Here is a 20,089-nt window from a genome sequence, read left to right as displayed (position 1 = left end):
CCATGAGGTGGAGGATAAATGCGTGGCTGAGGGTTTGAAGCAGGAGGCAGAGATTCAAGTTTTTGGATCATTGGGACCTCTTTTGGCGCAGGCGTGACCTGTACAAAAAGGACGGGTTACACTTGAATACTAGGGGGACCAATATCTTGGCAGGGAGATTAGCGAGGGCTACTGAGGTGACTTTAAACTAGAATGGTTGGGGGGTGGGAGTCAAATTAAAGAGGCTAGGCGAGAGGAGGTTAGTTCACAACAGGGGGATGGGAACCAGTGTAGAGAGACAGAGGGGTGTAAAGTAAGGGTAGAAGCAAAAAGTAGTAAGGAGAAAAGTAAAAGTGGCAGGCTGACAAATCCAGGGCAAGCATCAAAAAGGACCACTTTTCAACATAATTGTATAAGGGCTAAGAGAGTTGTAAAAGAGCGCCTGAAGGCTTCGTGTGTCAATGCAAGGAGCATTCGTAACAAGGTGAATGAATTGAAAGTGCAGATTGTTATTAATGATTATGATATAGTTGGGATCACAGAGACATGGCTCCAGGGTGACCAAGGATGGGAGCTCAACGTTCAGGGATATTCAATATTCAGGAGGGATAGACATGAAAGAAAAGGAGGTGGGGTGGCGTTGCTGGTTAAAGAGGAGATTAACGCAATAGAAAGGAAGGACATAAACTGGGAAGATGTAGAATCGATATGGGTAGAGCTGCGTAACACTAAGGGGCAGAAAATGCTGGTGGGAGTTGTGTACAGGCCACCTAACAGTAGTAGTGAGGTCGGAGATGGTATTAAACAGGAAATTAGAAATGTGTGCAATAAAGGAACAGCAGTTATAATGGGTGACTTCAATCTACATGTAGATTGGGTGAACCAAATTGGTAAAGGTGCTGAGGAAGAGGATTTCTTGGAATGTATGCGGTATGGTTTTTTGAACCAACATGTCGAGGAACCAACTAGACAGCAGGCTATTCTAGACTGGGTTTTGAGCAATGAGGAAGGGTTAATTAGCAATCTTGTCGTGAGAGGCCCCTTGGGTAAGAGTGACCATAATATGGTGGAATTCTTCATTAAGATAGAGAGTGACATAGTTAATTCAGAAACAAAGGTTCTGAACTTAAAGAGGGATAACTTTGAAGGTATGAGACGTGAATTAGCTAAGATAGACTGGCAAATGACACTTAAAGGATTGATGGTGGATATGCAATGGCAAGCATTTAAAGATTGCATGGATGAACTACAACAATTGTTCATCCCAGTTTGGCAAAAGAATAAATCAAGGAAGGTAGTGCACCTGTGGCTGACAAGAGAAATTAGGGATAGTATCAATTCCAAAGAAGAAGCATACAAATTAGTCAGAAAAAGTGGCTCACCTGAGGACTGGGAGAAATTCAGAGTTCAGCAGAGGAGGACAAAGGGCTTAATTAGGAAGGGGAAAAAAGATTATGAGAGAAAACTAGCAAGGAACATAAAAACTGACTGTAAAAGCTTTTATAGATATGTAAAAAGGAAAAGACTGGTAAAGACAAATGTAGGTCCCCTGCAGACAGAAACAGGTGAATTGATTATGGGGAGCAAGGACATGGCAGACCAATTGAATAATTACTTTGGTTCTGTCTTCACTAAGGAGAACATAAATAATCTTCCAGAAATAGTAGGGGACAGAGGGTCCAGTGAGATGGAGGAACTGAGCGAAATACATGTTAGTAGGGAAGTGGTGTTAGGTAAATTGAAGGGATTAAAGGCAGATAAATCCCCAGGGCCAGATGATCTGCATCCCAGAGTGCTTAAGGAAGTAGCCCAAGAAATAGTGGATGCATTAGTGATAATTTTTCAAAACTCGTTAGATTCTGGACTAGTTCCTGAGGATTGGAGGGTGGCTAATGTAACCCCACTTTTTAAAAAAGGAGGGAGAGAGAAACCGGGGAATTATAGACCGGTTAGCCTAACGTCGGTGGTGGGGAAACTGCTGGAGTCAGTTATCAAAGATGTGATAGCAGCACATTTGGAAAGCGGTGAAATCATCGGACAAAGTCAGCATGGATTTGTGAAAGGAAAATCATGTCTGACGAATCTCATAGAATTTTTTGAGGATGTAACTAGTAGAGTGGATAGGGGAGAACCAGTGAATGTGGTATATTTGGATTTTCAAAAGGCTTTTGACAAGGTCCCACACAGGAGATTAGTGTGCAAACTTAAAGCACACGGTATTGGGGGTAAGGTATTGATATGGATAGAGAATTGGTTAGAAGACAGGAAGCAAAGAGTGGGAATAAACGGGACCTTTTCAGAATGGCAGGCAGTGCGGATGACACGAAGCTGGGCGGCAGTGTTAGCTGTGAGGAGGTTGCTAAGAGGATGCAGGGTGACTTGGATAGGTTGGGTGAGTGGGCAAATTCATGGTAGATGCAATTTAATGTGGATAAATGTGAAGTTATTCACTTTGGTGGCAAAAATAGGAAAACAGATTATTATCTGAATGGTGGCCGATTAGGAAAAGGGGAGGTGTAACAAGACCTGGGTGTCATTATACACAAGTCATTGAAAGTGGGCATGCAGGTACAGCAGGCGGTGAAAAAGGCGAATGGTATGCTGGCATTTATAGCGAGAGGATTCGAGTACAGGAGCAGGGAGGTACTACTGCAGTTGTACAAGGCCTTGGTGAGACCACACCTGGAGTATTGTGTGCAGTTTTGGTCCCCTAATCTGAGGAAAGACATCCTTGCCATAGAGGGAGTACAAAGAAGGTTCACCACATTGATTCCTGGGATGGCAGGACTTTCATATGAAGAAAGACTGGATGAACTGGGCTTGTACTCGTTGGAATTTAGAAGATTGAGGGGGGATCTGATTGAAATGTATAAAATCCTGAAGGGATTGGACAGGCTAGATGCAGGAAGATTGTTCCCAATGTTGGGGAAGTCCAGAACGAGGGGTCACAGTTTGAGGATAAGGGGGAAGCCTTTTAGGACTGAGATTAGGAAAAACTTCTTCACACAGAGAGTGGTGAATCTGTGAAATTCTCTGCCACAGGAAACATTTGAGGCTAGTTCATTGGCTATATTTAGGAGGGAGTTAGATATGGCCCTTGTGGCTACGGGGATCAGGGGGTATGGAGGGAAGGCTGGGGCAGGGTTCTGAGTTGGATGATCAGCCATGATCATAATAAATGGCAGTGCAGGCTCGAAGGGCCGAATGGCCTACTCCTGCACCTATTTTCTATGTTTCTATGTTTCTATCAGCTTAATTACTTTAAGCAAAGGTTTAAGCATATCAGATGCCTTCTTCATTACCTTAAGACTATAAGACGTAGGAGCAGAATTAGGCCATTTGACCCATCGAATCTACTCTGGCATTCAATCTCCCCCTCCTCAGCCCCACTCCCCAGCCTTCTCCCGTAATCTTTGATGCCATGTCCAATCAAGAACCTGTCAAGCTCTGCTTTAAATACACCCAACAACCTGGCCTCCACAGCTACCCAACAGGGTCTCTACTTTCAATAAGCTATGGACTTGCACCCTAAGATGCTTCTGTACATCAATGCTCCTAAGGTTTCTTTTCATGTCCTACCAAAAGTTGGCTTCCCAAACTGCATTATCTCAGATTTGTCTGGATTAAATCCATCTGCCACCACTCAGCCGACCTTTCCAGATATGTTCCTTAGACTATCTAAACTCCACGAATTATTGTATTGTCTACAAAGTTAGACTGCCTACATCCCAATCCAAATATGCAAACAACAAAGGTTCCAGCACTAATCCCTGCAGAACACCATTTGCAAGAGACTTCCCATAAAAAAAGCAACCCACCTCAACTACCCTCTGCCCCCCAGTCAAAAAGTCCACTTGGATCCCTTGCATCTTAACATTCTTCAACAACTTACTGTGCGGGAACTTGTCAAATGCCTCAGTGAAGTTGCCGTAAATCATGTCTACCGCTCTGTCCTTCACCAATTTTCTGAGTTACATCTCATAAAATTCAATTAGAATTGGGGCAGTTCTTGAAGGACATATCAAGAGGAACTGATGGGTGGAATCTGTGGATGCATGTACTCAGATTTTTAGAAGGCCTTTGAGAAAGTGTTACATAGAAAGGCAGGTGAACAAGATAAGAACTCACTAAACTAGGGCACGTGTATTTGCATGAAGACTGTTTATCACACACAAGAGTCAAAGCAGATTAATCTTTTTCTGGCTGGAATGGTGTAACTTGTGGAATGCCTAAAGGATCAGTTTCTGGCCCTTCATTGCTTCCTATTGTATCAATAACCGGGAGAAGGGGGTAGATGGTGATGACATTTAAGTAGGTGTGGGAGCATGCTGTGATAAGGATAATTGGATATAGGTAGGTAGAATGAGTGAGTGAAAACTTGGCACACAGAGTTTAATGTGGGAATGTATGAGGTCATGCACTTCAGGGACAGGAATTAAAAGGCAGATAATGATCTAAATAGGGAAAGATTACAGATGAGTGAGTCAGTCTCATGCATAAATCACACAAAGTTAGCAGGCAGGTGCAGCACAAAATCAGCACACTGTTCTTTACTACAAGAGTTGGCGTATGGAAATAGAGAGAATTTTTCCAATGGTAAAATGTGTTTTTTTAGCCCACATAGAGTCATAGAACACTACAGCACATAAATAGGCCCTTTGGCCCATCTAATCTGTGCCAAACCATTAATCAACCTAATCCCCTTAATTTGCATGGACCATAGCCCTACCATCCATGTTACCTATGCAACTTTCTCTTAAATACAGAAATTGACCCCACATCCACCATTTGCGTTGGCAGCTCGTTCTACACTCTCACCAACTTCTAAGTGAAGTAGTTTCCCCTAAATATTTTGCCTTTCACCCTCAACCTCTAATTGTTGTTCTCATCCAACCTCATTTACCCTATTTGTACTCCTCATAATGTTGTATATCTCCATCAAATCTAGGGAACAAAGTCCTAACCTACTCAACGTTCCCTATAACTCAGGTCCTCAAGTCCTGGAAACATCTTTGTAAACTTTCTCTGCATTCTTTTAATTCTTTCCTGTAAGTAGGTGACCAAAACTGCACACAATACTCCACATAAGGCCTCACCAACACCTTATACAATTTCATCATAACACCCCAACTCTTGTACTCAATACATTGATTTATGAAGGCCAAAGTATCAAAAACTTTCTTTACGACCTAACCTACCTGTGACACTACTTTCACTGAATGATGGATCTGTATTACAAGATTCCTCTGTTCTACCACATCTCTCAGTGCCTGCCACTCATCATACTAGACCTAGCCTGGGTGGTTCTCCTAAACTATAACATGTCTAACTTATGTGCATTAAATTCCATCTTCCATTTTTCAACCCATTTTTTCAGCTGGGCCAGATCCCACTGCAGTCTTTGATGGTCTTTCTCACTGTCCACCACACTCCCAGCACTGTTGGACCCCAGCATCAATCCTTGGGGCAACGAGGTCATGGACCCCTATACAGATTACAGAGGAAGAAGTATTTGCTGTTGTTGAGGCAAATTAGGGCAGGCCTCACAAGGAGTTCCCTTAGACTCTGTGGGAGGCTAGCCCTGAAACTGCAGGACCCCTAGCAGAGATATTTAAAACATCCTTAGCCACAAGTGGAGTGCCAGAGGATTGGAGGATAGCTAATGTTACTCCGTTGTTTAAGACTCTAAGAATATCCAGGAAATTATAGCCTGACATCAGTAGTGGGAAAGTTATTGGGGGGTATTCTAAGGGATCAGATATCTAAGTATTTAGATAGACAGGGACTGTTTAGGGATAGTCAACATGGCTTTGTGTGTGGTAAATCATGTCTAACCAATCTTACAGAGCTTTTCAATGAAGTAGTCAGGAAAGCTGATGAAGGCAAGGCAATGGACGTTGTCTACACAGATCTTAGCAAGGCTTTTGACAAGGTCCCACATGGGAGGTTGGTCAAAAAGGCTCAGTCACTCAGCATTCAAAATGAGGTAGTCATTTGGACTAGACATTGGCTTCGCAGAAGGCGGCAGTGTGTTGTTGTAGATGGTTGCTTTGCTTCTCTAACTGGAGGCCTGTGAGTAGTGATGTGCCTCAGGGACCGGTGCTGGGTCCGTTGTTTGTCATCTATACCCCAGTGATCTAGATGATTATGAAGTAAACTGGATCAGCAAATTTGTGGATGACACCAAGCTTCGGCGGGGGGGTAATGGACAGCATGGAAGACTATCAAAGCTTGAGGCAGGATCTGAACCAGCTGGAAAAATGGGCTGAAAAATGACAGATGGAATTTAATGCAGACAAGTGCAAGGTGTTGCACTTTGGGAGGACCAATCAGGGTAGGTCTTATATCGTGAGCAGCAGAATTCTGAGGAGTCTGGTAAAACAGAGTGATCTGGGAATACAGATACACAATTCTTTGAAAGTGGCGTCACAGATAGATAGGGTCACAAAGAAAGCATTTGGCACATTGGCCTTCATAAACCAAAGAACTGAATACAAGATCACAAACAACAGGAATTCTGCAGATGCTGGAAATTCAAGCAACACACATCAAAGTTGCTGGTGAACGCAGCAGGCCAGGCAGCATCTCTAGGAAGAGGTACAGTCGACGTTACAGGCCGAGACCCTTCATCAGGACTAACTGAAGGAATAGTAAGAGATTCGAAAGCCTCCAACCTGATGGCATGAACATTGACTTCTCTAACTTCCGCTAATGCCCCACCTCCCCCTCATACCCCATCCGTTATTTATTTTTATACACACATTCTTTCTCTCATTCTCCTTTTTCACCCTCTGTCTCTCTGACTATACCCCTTGCCCATCTTCTGGGTTCCCCCCCACCTTGTCTTTCTCCCTGGGCCTCCTGTCCCATGATCCTCTCATATCCCCTTTGCCAATCACCTGTCCAGCTCTTGGCTCCATCCCTCCCCCTCCTGTCTTCTCCTATCATTTTGGATCTCCCCCTCCCCCTCCCACTTTCAAATCTCTTACTAACTCTTCCTTCAGTTAGTCCTGATGAAGGGGCTCGGCCTGAAACGTCGACTGTACCTCTTCCTAGAGATGCTGCCTGGCCTGCTGTGTTCAATAGCAACTTTGATGTATGTTAACTGAATACAAGAGTTGGGATACATAGGTACATAGATGGAAAGGGTATGGAGGACCATGGTCTGGGTGCAAATCAATGTTATTTTGAAATTATGTAGGACATTGATGAGATCTAATTTGGAGTATTGTGTGCAGTTTTGGTCACCTTCCTACAGGAAATTTGCAAATAAGTTTGAAAAAATGCAGGGAAAATTTACAAGGATGTTGCTGGGACTTAAGGACCTGAGTTATAGGGAAAAGGTGAATAGGTTAAGACTTTACTCCCCAGCATGTAGAAGACTGAGAGGAAATTTGATAGAGGTATACAAAATTATGAGGGGTATAGATACGGTAAATGCAAGCAGGCTTTTTCCACTGAGGTTGAGTGAGACTACAACTAGAGGTCAAAGGTTAAAGGCGAAAGGTGAAATGTTTAAACAGAACCTGAGGGGGTACTTCTTCATTCAGATGGTGGTGAGAGTGTGGGACACGCTGCCAACTGAAGTGGTGAATGTGGGTTTGATTTCTTCATTGAAGATTGGATGAGATTAACAATTAGAGGTCATGGGTTGAGGGTGAAAGATGAAATGTTTAAGGGGAACACGAGAGTGAACTTCTTCACTTAGAGGGTGGTGGGTGTGTGGAATGAGCTGCCAGCAGAAGTGGTGGATGTGGGTTCGATTTCACTACTTAAGAGCAATTTGGATAGGTACATGGATGGTAGAGGTATGGAGGGCTATGGTCTGGGTTCAGGTCCATGGGATTAGGCTGATTAATGGCTCAGCACATAAATGGGCCGAAGGGCTTGTTTTTATGAGTCTATGAATTAATCCACAATGTAACATAACAACATAGTGCAGATCTCACCTTTGATAGGGACAGGAAGCCTTCACTGCCAAGGATTGCCCTTGCATTTCTGTCCATGTATAAGCAGCAAGTATTGGAAAGCTTGCTGAGTAAATAAAGATTAGCCACATCGTAAACCATGCAGACATTACCAATGCTTAGAATAGTGCAGAGATACTCAGAGGTAGCAGCTTCCAGCTCAGGGAACCCATACTTATGGGCAAGACCAAGAAAGTCCAATAATACTTCCTCTTTCTCATTGGTCAGGGTGACCTGGCCAGTGTAGATGTATTTCAGTAGCTTTGTAAATGCTTCTGCTGGTGTATCTGGCAATGGAATTTCCGCCTGTGGATGTGACTCCCGCATTCCACCATATAATAAGGCCCTGGAAAGAGACAGAGAGGAGTTGTTTGAAAAAAAATTGCTTAAATAATTGAAACAATTTGCAGTTATATATTGCATCTTTAATATAGGTGCCGGAGTTAACCACATCACCTCCCCGTCTGCTCTGATATTCAGTGACACACCTCACATTCCTGCCTGATCCTCTTTCCCTCTAGGATACCTCAGTCCCGAAGATGTACAGTTGAGGGCAAAATTTTAAACATTTACCACACACCAAATAAGGAATTTCTCCCTTCAATGACTGATCTGTGTTGGTCCCAAGTTGGCCCTGCTTCCAAACTCACCAGACCATGTTAACAGCCCCCTTCCTCTTCCTCCTCATTAATCTCCCTGAGAATCTTCTGACTTTCAATGAGAGCACTGGCAGTGTAGACCAACTTCTTTATAGAAGTTGCATGGTTCTCAGTCCAAGACCAGTGACTTTCAATAAGAGCACTGGAAGGTAGACCAGCTTCTTTACAGAGGCAGTACGGCTCTCAGTCCAAGACCAGCTTACCCTCCCTTTATGCTGAAGGCAAATGAGGTCTCATTTTCATAATATCAGCCAACAAAACGCTGGAGGAACTCAGCAGATCAAGCAGCATCTATAGAAATGAATAAACAGTTGACGTATCAGGCCGAGACCCTTCATCAAGAATGGAAACGATGGGAGAAGAAGGAAGCAACCACTCTATTGGGAGTATTCTATAACCCCCCCAATAGCAACAGAGACACTGAAGAACAAATGGGGAAGCATATTTTAGAAAGGGCAAAAATATCAGTGATGCTGTCATAGGGGACTTCAAGTTCCCTAATATTGATTGGCACTTCCTTAGTGCAAAAGATTTAGATGTAGCAGGATTCATCACCAATGTCCTGGAAAGATTCCTGACACAATATGTGGTCAGGGTAACTGAAGAAAAGGTCATACTGGATCTGGCATTAGGCAATGAACATGGTCAGGCAACAGATTACTCGGTGGGTCAGAAACATTGACCTTTACCATAGCATTGGACAGGGATCCAGGCTATGATCTCTTCTCACTGTTGCCATCAGGAAGAAGGTATAGGACACCAGGTTCAGTACAGTTATTACCCCTCAATTATCAAGCTTTTGAATCAGGGGAGATAACTTGACTCACCCCATATTGAACTGCTTCCACAACCTGTAACTCACTTTCAAGGACTATACAACTTATGTTCTTGATAGTTATTGCTTATTTATTTCTTATTATTTTGGTTTTTTTTTCATTTTTTTGCACTTGCACAGTTTGTGTTTTGCACATTGGTTGTTCGTCTATCTTTATTCTGTGCAGTTTTTCATTGATTCTATTGTGAAGCTTTGTATTTACTGTGAATGACTGCAAGCAATTGAATCAGGGTAGTATATGGTGACATATATGTACTTTGATAATAAATTTACTTTGAACTTTGGATAGCAGCAGGCGGTATGGGAAAATACTTAATTGGAGAAGGGAAAATTATGATATTAGGCAGGACCATGGGAGCGTAAATTGGCGACGTATATAATTAGGGAAATGCACAACAGAAAAGTGGAGGTTGTTTCGGGATCACTTGCATGAGCTACTGGGTAAATTTGACCTACTGACACAGAGAAACGATAGTAAGATGAAGGAACCATTGCTGACAAGAGATATGGAGCATCTAGTCAAGAGAATAAAAGCTTATATATGGTTTAGGAAGCAAGGATCAGATCATAAGATCAGAAGACATTGGAGCAGAATTAGACCATTTGGCCCATCAAGTCTGCTTAGCCATTTGATCATGGCTGATCCATTTCCCTCTCAATTCCATTCTCCTGCCTTCTCCCTGTGGTGTCAAGAAAACAAACTCTCCTTAATTGTCACAAAAACAAAGGAGCTGGTTGTGGACTACAGGAGGAATGGAGACAGGTGCACCCCTATTGACATCAATGCATCTGGGGTTGAGAGGTGAACTGCTTTAAGTTCCTTAGTATACACATCACTGAGGACCTCTCTTGGTTTGTACATAATAGCTGTGTGTTGAAAACAGCACAACAGTGCCTCTTGAACCTCAGACGGTTGAAGAAGTTCGGCATGAGTCCCCAGTGCTAAGGACTTTCTACGGGCACAATTGAGAGCATCCTGACTGCCTGGTATTGGAACTGTACTTCCCTTAATTGCAGGACTTTGCAGAGTGGTGCGGACAGCCCAGCACATCTGTGGCTATGAACTTCCCACTATTCAGGACATTTACAGCGACAGGTGTGTAAAAAGAGCCCAAAGGATCACTGGGGACCCAAGTCACCCCAACCACAAACTGCTCCAGCTGCTATCATCCAGGAAACAGTACCGCAGCATTAAAACCAGGACCAACAGGCTCTGAGACAGCTTCTTCACTAGGCCATCTGACTGATTAATTCACATTGGCACAATTGTATTTCTAAGCTACATTGACTGTTCTGTTGTATATCTTTACATATTATTCATTACAAATTATTATAATTTGCACACTGCACATTCAGACAGAGACGTAACGTAAAGAATTTTTACTCCTTGTGTATGTGAAAGATGTAAGAAATATAGTCAATTCAATTCAATTGAGATGCAACCTTTCATGTCCTGACTTATCAAGAATCTATCAACCACCTCTTTACACTCAATGACTTGGCCTCCACAGCCACCTGTGGCAAAAAAAAACATTCACAACCGTCTGATAAAGAAATTCCTCCTCATCTCCATTCTAAATGGACATCCCTCTATTCTGAGGTTGTGCCTTCTGGTCCTAAACTCCCTCATTATAGGAGACATCCTTTCCACATCCACTCTATCGAGTCCTTTCAACATTCAATGAGATCTCACTTTATTTTTATAAACGAGTACAGGCTCAGAGCCATCAAATGCTCCTCATATGATAAGCTCTTCAATCCCAGAATCATTTTCATGAACCTCCTTTGAACCTTCTCCAATGTCAGCACATCCTTTCTTGGATAAGAGGTCCAAACTGCTCATCTTATCCTTTCTTGGATAAGAGGTCCAAGGAATGCCTCTCCAATGCCATATAAAGCCTCAGCATTACATCCTTGTTTTTATATTCTACTCCTCTAAAAATGAATGCCAACACTGAATTTGCCTTCCTCACCACCAATTCAACCTGAAACTTAACGTTTAGGGAATTCTGCTCGAGGACTCCCAAGTAACCTTACACCTCAGATTTTTAAATGTTCTCCCACGCGTGGCCAAGTGGTTAAGGCATTCGTCTAGTGATCTGAAGGTTGCTAGTTCAAGCCTCAGCTGTGGCAGCGTGTTTGTGTCCTTGAGCAGGGCACTTAACCACACATTGCTCTGGTGTCTGTGCGAGGAGTGGCGTCCCCACACAGACTTCCAATCTATGCCTTGTACAGCATGAAAACACCCGACGCAGGCCTCTCATGGTCTGAGTTGACGTTTCCTCCCCTCCCCCTCCCCATTCAGAAAGTAATTTACGCTTTTATTCCTTAAACCAATGTGCATGACCATAGACTTCCCAACACTATATTCCAGTGGTCCCCAACTACCAGGCCACAAAGCATGTGCTACCGGGCCGCAAGGAAACGATATGATTTGGCGATAAAGTCTGAACTATCGACCTGCTTCAGTGTCTGTCACTTCGCACTTGGGCCATATCCGAGCCTAGTGACAGGTTTATAGTAAGGGTGTCAAAGGTTACAGCGAGAAGGCAGAAGAATGGGGTTGAGGGATAATAAATCAGCCATAGTGGGAAAGTTTTTGGAAGGTATTCTACCCCTCTGACACTTCTTTGTCTGTTCTCCTAATCTGACTTAGTCCTTCTGCAGCCTCCTCACTTCCTTTACGCTACCTGCCCTTCCACCTATTTTCGTGTTGACCGCAAACTTGGCCACAAAGCCATCAATTCTGTCCTCCAAATCATGAATATACAACATAAAAAGAAGCGGTCACAACACTGACCCTGTTTGTTAACTCCTCAAAGAACTCCAACAGATTTGTAAGGCAAGATTTCCCCTTAAGGAAACCACATTGACTTTGGCCTATTTTATCATGTGCTGTCAAGTACCCTGAAACCACATCCTTAACAATAGATTCCAACATCTTCCCAACCACTTAGGTCAGGCTAGCAGGCCTAAAATTTCCTTTCTTTTGCCTCCCTCCCTTCTTGAAGACTGGAGTGACATTTGCAATTATCCAGTCCTCCAGAACCATTCCAGAATCTGGTGATTTTTGAGCTGGAAGGGGACACGAGAATATCTTGATGAGCAGGGTTAAGGAAAACTCCATTCTACACATATAAGAACAACAGGAAGATGACTAGACTGAGAGTGAGATAAAAGGGGAAACATGTGTCTGGAGTTGTAGAAGGTAAGGGAGGTCCTAGGACAGGCTAAAATGCTGGAACATGTCAACATTAAGAAAGAGGATGTATTGGAGATTTTGATAAACGTTAGAATAAATAGGTCTCTGGGACCCGGACGGGATATAACCCAGGTTACAATGGGAAGTGAGGGAAAATATTGCTGCTCCTTTGGCAATGATCTTTGCATTCTCACTGGCCACAGGAATAGTACCAGAAGATTGGAAAGTGACAAATGTTATTCATTTGTTCAAGACAAGTAATAGAGGTAAACTGGGGAATTACAGGCTAGCAAGTATTACCAGGCATCTCTTCTGGGACCTATTCTCTTTGTGATCTTTAACAATGACTTGGATGAGGAAGTGGAAAGGTAGGTTAGTACATTTGCAGATGACACAAAGTTTGGTGGATATGTGTAGAATAGGGGTTTCCAAACTGGGGTCCATGGACCCCTTGGTTGATGGTAGGGGTCCATGACATTAAAAAAAGGTTGGGAGCCCCTGGTGTAGAAGGTTGCCATGCATTATAACAGGACACTAATAGGGTGCAGAGCTGGGCAGAGAAGGGGCAGATGGAATTCAATCCAGAAAAGTGCGAAGTAATATCCTTTGAAAGCTCAAACAGACAGACATAATACAGGGTTAATGACAGGATACTCAACAGTGTGGAGGAACAGTTGAATTTTGCACTCCACATCTACAGATCCCTTAAAGCTGAGACACAGGTTGATAGGTGGTTAAGAATACATATGGCAGGTTGGCCTTCATTAGTCAAGAGATTGAGTTCAAGAGCTTCGAAGTAATGTTGCACCATTATAAAATTCCAGATAGACCACACTTGGAATATTATGTTCATCTCTGGTCACCTCATCTTAGGAAGAATGTGGACGTTTTCAAGAGGACGTAAAGGAGATTTATGAGGATGCTGTCTGGATTAGAGGGTATGTTTTATGATGAGAGGTTCAGTGAGCTAAGGCTTTGGAGGGAAGGAGGATGAGAGGGGACTTGATAGAGGTGTACAATATAATAAGAAGCATAGATATAGATACATATAGATTTTATATAGCATAGTGCCACCGCAGCTAATAAGAGAGGGCATAATTTTAATGTGATTGGAGGAAAGTATAGAGGGATGTCATAGGCAGAGTGCTAAGTACGTGGAACGTGCTGCTGGAATTGGTAGTAGAGTCAGGCACATTAGGGGATTTAAGAGATTCTTAGATAGGCAAATGGATGAAAGAAAAATAGAAGTCTATGTAAGAGGGAAAACGTAGATTGAACTTAGAGTAGGTTAAACATTCGATGCAATATTCTGGTTGTACTGTTCTCTAGTCTATGTACGACATAGTAGGAACTAATTCCAATTAGAAAGAGACACAATTAATCAAGCTAAATTATAATTATTAAATTGTAAAGTAGGGCATGAGGGTTGGTGGTAGCTTACTGAGGACTAAATAGCTTTTTGGGATCCAGCAGCAAAGACTAAACATTTCATAAGGAGGAGGAGAAAGATTTTGAGAGAAAACTTGCATATAATATTAAAACAATAATAATCTGGGTCATCCCATTTTCTCATAGCCACCACAAAACAGGAGGTACAGAAAACCAAAGCCTCACGCCACCAGGTTCAGGAACAGCTACTTCAACTATTCAATTCGTGAACTCACCTGCACAACCTTAATCACCTCCTCAGGACCACTGTGCATACAATTGACTGGTTAATTAATGGTTAATTTATACTTCTTGTGTGAATGTTGTCTCTCAAATGTAACGTGCCTGTGATGCTGCTGCAAGTAAATTTTTCATTGCACCTGTGTAAGCATGTTCTTGCACATATGACAATAAACGCGACTTGAATTTCTCTGGATATACAAATAGAGGGAAGGCAGTTAAGGCAAATGAGTGACCTCTAATGAAGCTGGTGAACTAATCATAGGAAACAAGAGGTATGGCAAAAATGATTTCTTTTGAACCAGACTTCACAGTGGAGGAATCTGCAGATCTCCCTAATGGACAAATTGCAGAAAACAGAGAGGCACTTAGAAAAATTCAAATCATAAGGGAGAAATTATCAAAGAAACTCACAGGAAAAAGGTGGACAAATTCTCAGGATGCAATCATGTGCTGCCAAGGGCTTTAAAGGAAAAGGCTTCAGAAATGGTGGATTCGTTGATTGAATTTTTTTTAAACTCCTCTAATTCAGAACAGTAACTATTAAATGCTCCCAATGGTGCACGTCTCAAATAATCTCTGACAACCAAGTCCAGCTCCTGGCGTTCATGTGTGGCTGAGCTACTAAGCCCAGTGGAACTGTTTCTACCAACAACAGAAGGGGCAAAGGCAGGTAACTGGCTCCTTAAAACCAGTCGGTTCGGGCAGTTGGGGCTTGTTAGACGTGGTTGGCAGTTCATCTTGGAGAAGAAAAACTGATCTCAAACCTCCGCTGCCTTGCAGCTGCATCCACTCATGGGGAAGGCTTCAGGAGTAAACTTAAAGGGAAGAAACCAGAATCCTACATTGAGTTCAATGTTGACTGGCAGCTCTTGGAGCACTGTTGGTATCAAACTGTATTGGTCTCTGCCATTCCTTTGAGTTCATCAGATGCCAACGACACAACTATTGTTGGCAGAATTTCAGATGGTGATGAGAAGGCGTACAAGAGCAAGATCAATCAGCTGGTTGAGTGGTGTCGCACCAGGAACCTTGCACTCAACATCAATAAGACCAAGAAATTGATTGTAGACTTTAGGAAGGAGAAGTCGAGAGAACACACACCAGTTCTCATCGAGTAATCAGAAATGGGAAGGGTGAGCAGCATCAAGTTCCTGGGTGTCAACACCTCTGAGGATCTACCCTCAGCCAACATATTGATACAATTACAAAGAAGGCACGACAGCAGCCAAATTTCATCAGGAGTGAGGAGAACTGGTACGTCAGCAAAAGACACTCGCAAATCTACAGATTTCCATGGAGATCATTCTAACTGGTTGCACCACCGTCTGGTATGGAGGTGGTCACTGCACAGGATTGGAAAAGGCTGCAGAGAGTTGTAAACTCTGCCAGCTTTATCATGAGCACTAGCTTCCCCAGCATTGAGGAAACCTTCAAAAGGCAATGCCTCAAAAAAAAAGGCCGCATCCACCATTAAGGATCTCTTCTCATTACTACCATCCAGAAGGAAGTACAGGAGCCTGAAGTCACATACTCAACATTTCAGGAATGGCTTCTACCCCTCTGTCATCATGGACAATGAACCTATGAACAGTACCTCAGTGTTTATTCCCTCTCTTTTTGGACTACTTATTTAATTTGATTTTTCATGAATTACACTTTTTATTGTAACTTGTTTTATTATGTATAGCAATGTACTGCTGCCACAAAACAACAAATTTCATGACATACATCAGTGATATTAAAGCTAATTCTGATTCTATAATAGGTAGCAATTTCTTCTCTTTGAGGGTGGGGAATCTCTGGAATTCCCTGCCCCTGAGGTTGGTGAAGGCATGATCATTTGGTATCTTTAAGATGGAGGTAGATAAGTGTTTGAAAGACAAAGTAATTGAAGGCTACAGAGAAAGAATTGAGGTTTGGGGAAGATCAGCCATGACCTTACTGAGCTCAAATCTGTTGCCATCTCACTAAACTCTCTTTACTGTTAATTATACCACCAGCCTTCTGGTCATCAACAAAAGTTCTCATCCAAATCATTAATAGGTTCCAATGGAGTGAGAGGTTTAAATGAAGAAATGCTTTTTTCCATCATGAGTGTGGTTGAAACCTAAAAAACACTGCTTGAGGGGTTGGTGGAGGCAGAGAATCTCACGACATTTAACAAGTATCTGGGTGAGTACTTGAACCAGGCATGATAGGCAACGGAGCAGGTCAATTTATTTAGTTTTATTTATTGAGATGCGGCGTGGAATAGGCCCTTTAAGCCGCACTGACCAGAAATCCCTGATTTACTTGAGCCTAACCACGGAACAAATTTCAATGACCAATTGGTATGCCTTTAGAATGTAGAAGGAAACCAGAGCACCCAGAGGAAACCTATGCAGTCACGGGGAGAATGTGCAAACTCCTTACAGGCCAGTCGCGGCATTTGAACCCGAGTTGCTGGTACTGTAAAACTTTGTGTTAACCACTGAGGTATCATGCCATCCAATTACAATGACCAATTAACCTACTAGTCTGGACGTCTTTGGACTGTGGGAGGAAACCCACGTGGTCACGGGGAGAACATGCAAATCTCTACAGACTGTTTCTGGCCGCATGTCTCTATGACAACCTTAATGTCCTTGTATTATGTGCCCTTGCTAATGAGGTTTAATTCATGTTCCTGAACCACTTCACCTAGCAAAGCTTCTCCCTTGAGGGATCCTTCAACATGAACATCAAGGTCTTTCTATTGGTCAGAACTTCCAAGAGCCCTAGATGTATTTGCTAACCTTAATAACCCTTATAAAATGCAAGAGTTCAAGACTAAATTTGCCCTTCAATTGCCCTTCTATGTATCCATCTCAAGAACATGAATATACAGCTAGACTATTCTCCTCACCATCAACCACTTCACTGATCTTCATGCTATCTGCAAATTTATTAATCATATTTGATGGATCATATCTGAAATGTTAATGATCTGAAATATTAATGAAATAAGAATCAGTACAGGCCGTGGCAATGATGTCCATAGTACCTCACTGGTCAGAGCATTTCAGTTACAGAAACAGCTCTCTTTCATCACCCTGTCTTCAATCACCAAACTAATTGTGCATCCAATTTGCCAAATTGCTCTGAGACCCATGGGCTCTCACCTTTTCAACCAGTTGTCCATGTGGGACCTGCTCAAAGGCCTCACTGAAAACCACATAAATCATATTAAACACATTACCCTCACCAACACACTTAGTCACCTCTTCAAAAAAGTGTGATGAAATTAATCGCATAGCACAAAGCCATGCTGAGTATTACAGGCCATCAGTTAAGCAAAAGTGGTAGGGAAATTAGTGGGGGTGGTAAATGTGTACCATATAAGGCAGGATCAGTCTATGGTAATCACTGGAGGCTCTGTCAAATACCTTTTATAAAGGTGAGCCATTCATGCTACTTTTAACAATAATGTGCCAGAATGGACTTAACTAATCTTGTTCCAGGAGCCCATTACTTTCCTCCTAATATGTGCTTCTGGAAGCCTCCCAACTTGGGGTTAACCTGAACGGTATGTAGTTGGCAGTCTGTCTTGCACACATTTTCCAGCCTTCTGACACCTACACTGTCAGGATTTAAAGATTACAGCAAGCTCATCTGCAATCGCCAACCCAGCTCCCAGTGCATCAGACCAGTGACGTGTTTCATCACAGCCAGCCTCTCTAGTACCTCCTGGTAATAAATTCCTCATCCATTATCTCCACCTCATCCCCTTCTCCTGATCTCCCTCAGAAAATGTCGAGCTAGTGTTCATTCAGCATTCTGACCATGTCCTCTGCCCCTATGCAAAAATCACCTTTGTTATCCCTCACTGGCTTCACATTCCACCTACCAAATGTTCATTACTTACACACACCGAGATGATTTTTTTTCATTCTTTTTCATTTGAACTGACACTCTGATCTCATACTTGCATTTCGCATTCAAACTAAGATAGATGAGTTGACAGCACAAACAGAAATAAATGGGTATAATATGACAGCCATTGCAGAGAAATGGTTACAGGATGATGGAAACCGTGTTTGACATTTCCGAGGAAAAGGAGGTGGGGCAGTTCTGCTAAGGTCACTGCAGAGGTGAGGAACAATGTTCAAAGCTCACATATAGAATCAGTTTGGTTGGAGAAAAGAAACGAAGTTAATGAGTAACTGGTGGGAGGAACACGTCAGTCCTTTACCTGCACTCTAGCAGTGTCCATCAAGAAATAATGAGGTTAGTAAAAAGATACTGCAATTATCAGTCACTAAATTACTGAAGACTGGACAATGCAGAGGGAAGATAACGAAATGTTCAATAGGTCACACAACTCAGAAACAGACCTAGTACTTCCCACCGACTATCAACTGAGCATTCAATAAGTCACACCACCCAGAAACATCCCACTGACCATCAACTTTATGTGGCCATTTGATAGGTCACATAAACCAGAAACAAAGATAACACTTCCCACTGACCATCACCAGCACACTTACACTCATCCTACCAACAGCACACCAATATTAAATTTACCAGCATTCACCATCACATCTATACTAATCACATTTAACAATATTCACCAGCACAACTACATGAATCACACTTACCCAAGTTCACACCCACCAGCATTCACCAACACACTACACTAATCCCATTCACCAACACACCTAGACTAATCACATCTAACCAAGTTCACCACACCTACCAGCATTCACCAGCAAACCTATGCTAATCCCATTCACCAGCACAGCTACACTAATCCCACTCACTAGCACAAATTCAATGCTTTTATTCAACACTTACACTAATCCTATTCACAAGCACACCCACACTAATCACATTTACCAGCAGCCCTACACTAATCACATTTACCCATGTTCACCACATCTACCAGCATTTACCAGCACACTGACACTAATCATATTTAATTGTGTGCACCACACCTACCAGCTTTCACCAGCACACCTAAATACCATTTATCTGCATTCCCCAGCACACCTACACTAATCACACTCATCAGCATACCTACACTAATCACATTCACCAGCATAATCCAGCACTCTTGCACAAATCCTATTCACCAGCAGCTATTATAATCTATTTACTATTGTTCAACAGCACAGTTACACGACTCACATTTACCAGTATTTACCAAAACACCCAAACTATTCCCATTCACCAGCACATCTACACTAATCCCATTCACCTGCATTCACCAGCACAGCTGTTATTTTCACATTTACCATTCTCCAGCACACCTACACTAATCCCATACACACCTATATTAATTCCGTTAACCAACATACCTATTCTAAACGCACTTTCCATTGTTCACCAGCACGAGCTGCACAAATCCCATTCACCAGCGTTCACCAGCACATGTACATTAATACCATTCGCTAGCATACCTACACTAATCCCTTTGAGCAACACACCTACAGTAATCAAATTACCCAGTTCACCAGCACACCTACACTAATCACATTTACCTGTGTTCACCACACCCATTAGCGTTCACCAGCACACCTACATTTATCCATTTACCAGCACACCCGCACTAATCACATTTACTTTTACCACATCTACCAACATTCACGAGCACACCTTCCCTAATCACTCACAAACACACTTATGCAAATCACATTTATCCATGTTCATATCACCTTTCAGCGTTCATCAGTACAACTGCATTAATCTCATTTAACAGCATTCACCAACACACCTACAGTAACTACATTCTCCTGCATTCACCACACCTACCAGTGAT

At 42.6% G+C, this 20,089-nt stretch overlaps 1 protein-coding gene across 2 annotated transcripts in view; it reads right to left on the bottom strand.

Annotated features, from left to right (window-relative positions):
* Positions 1-20,089, bottom strand: part of btbd9 (BTB (POZ) domain containing 9) — a 265,995-nt gene that overhangs the window by 226,660 nt on the left and 19,246 nt on the right. For both annotated transcript variants that reach the window (XM_063040845.1, XM_063040844.1), the window contains exon 3: positions 7,929-8,292. In XM_063040845.1, coding sequence (XP_062896915.1) covers positions 7,929-8,292 — 364 coding nt within the window. The remainder of the gene's footprint in view (positions 1-7,928; positions 8,293-20,089) is intronic.

The sequence above is a fragment of the Mobula hypostoma genome, chromosome 2, assembly GCF_963921235.1.
Source record: "Mobula hypostoma chromosome 2, sMobHyp1.1, whole genome shotgun sequence".
NCBI lineage: Eukaryota > Metazoa > Chordata > Chondrichthyes > Myliobatiformes > Myliobatidae > Mobula > Mobula hypostoma.
Note: the sequence above shows the minus strand (reverse complement) of the source record. Positions and strands in the feature narration are given on the sequence as shown.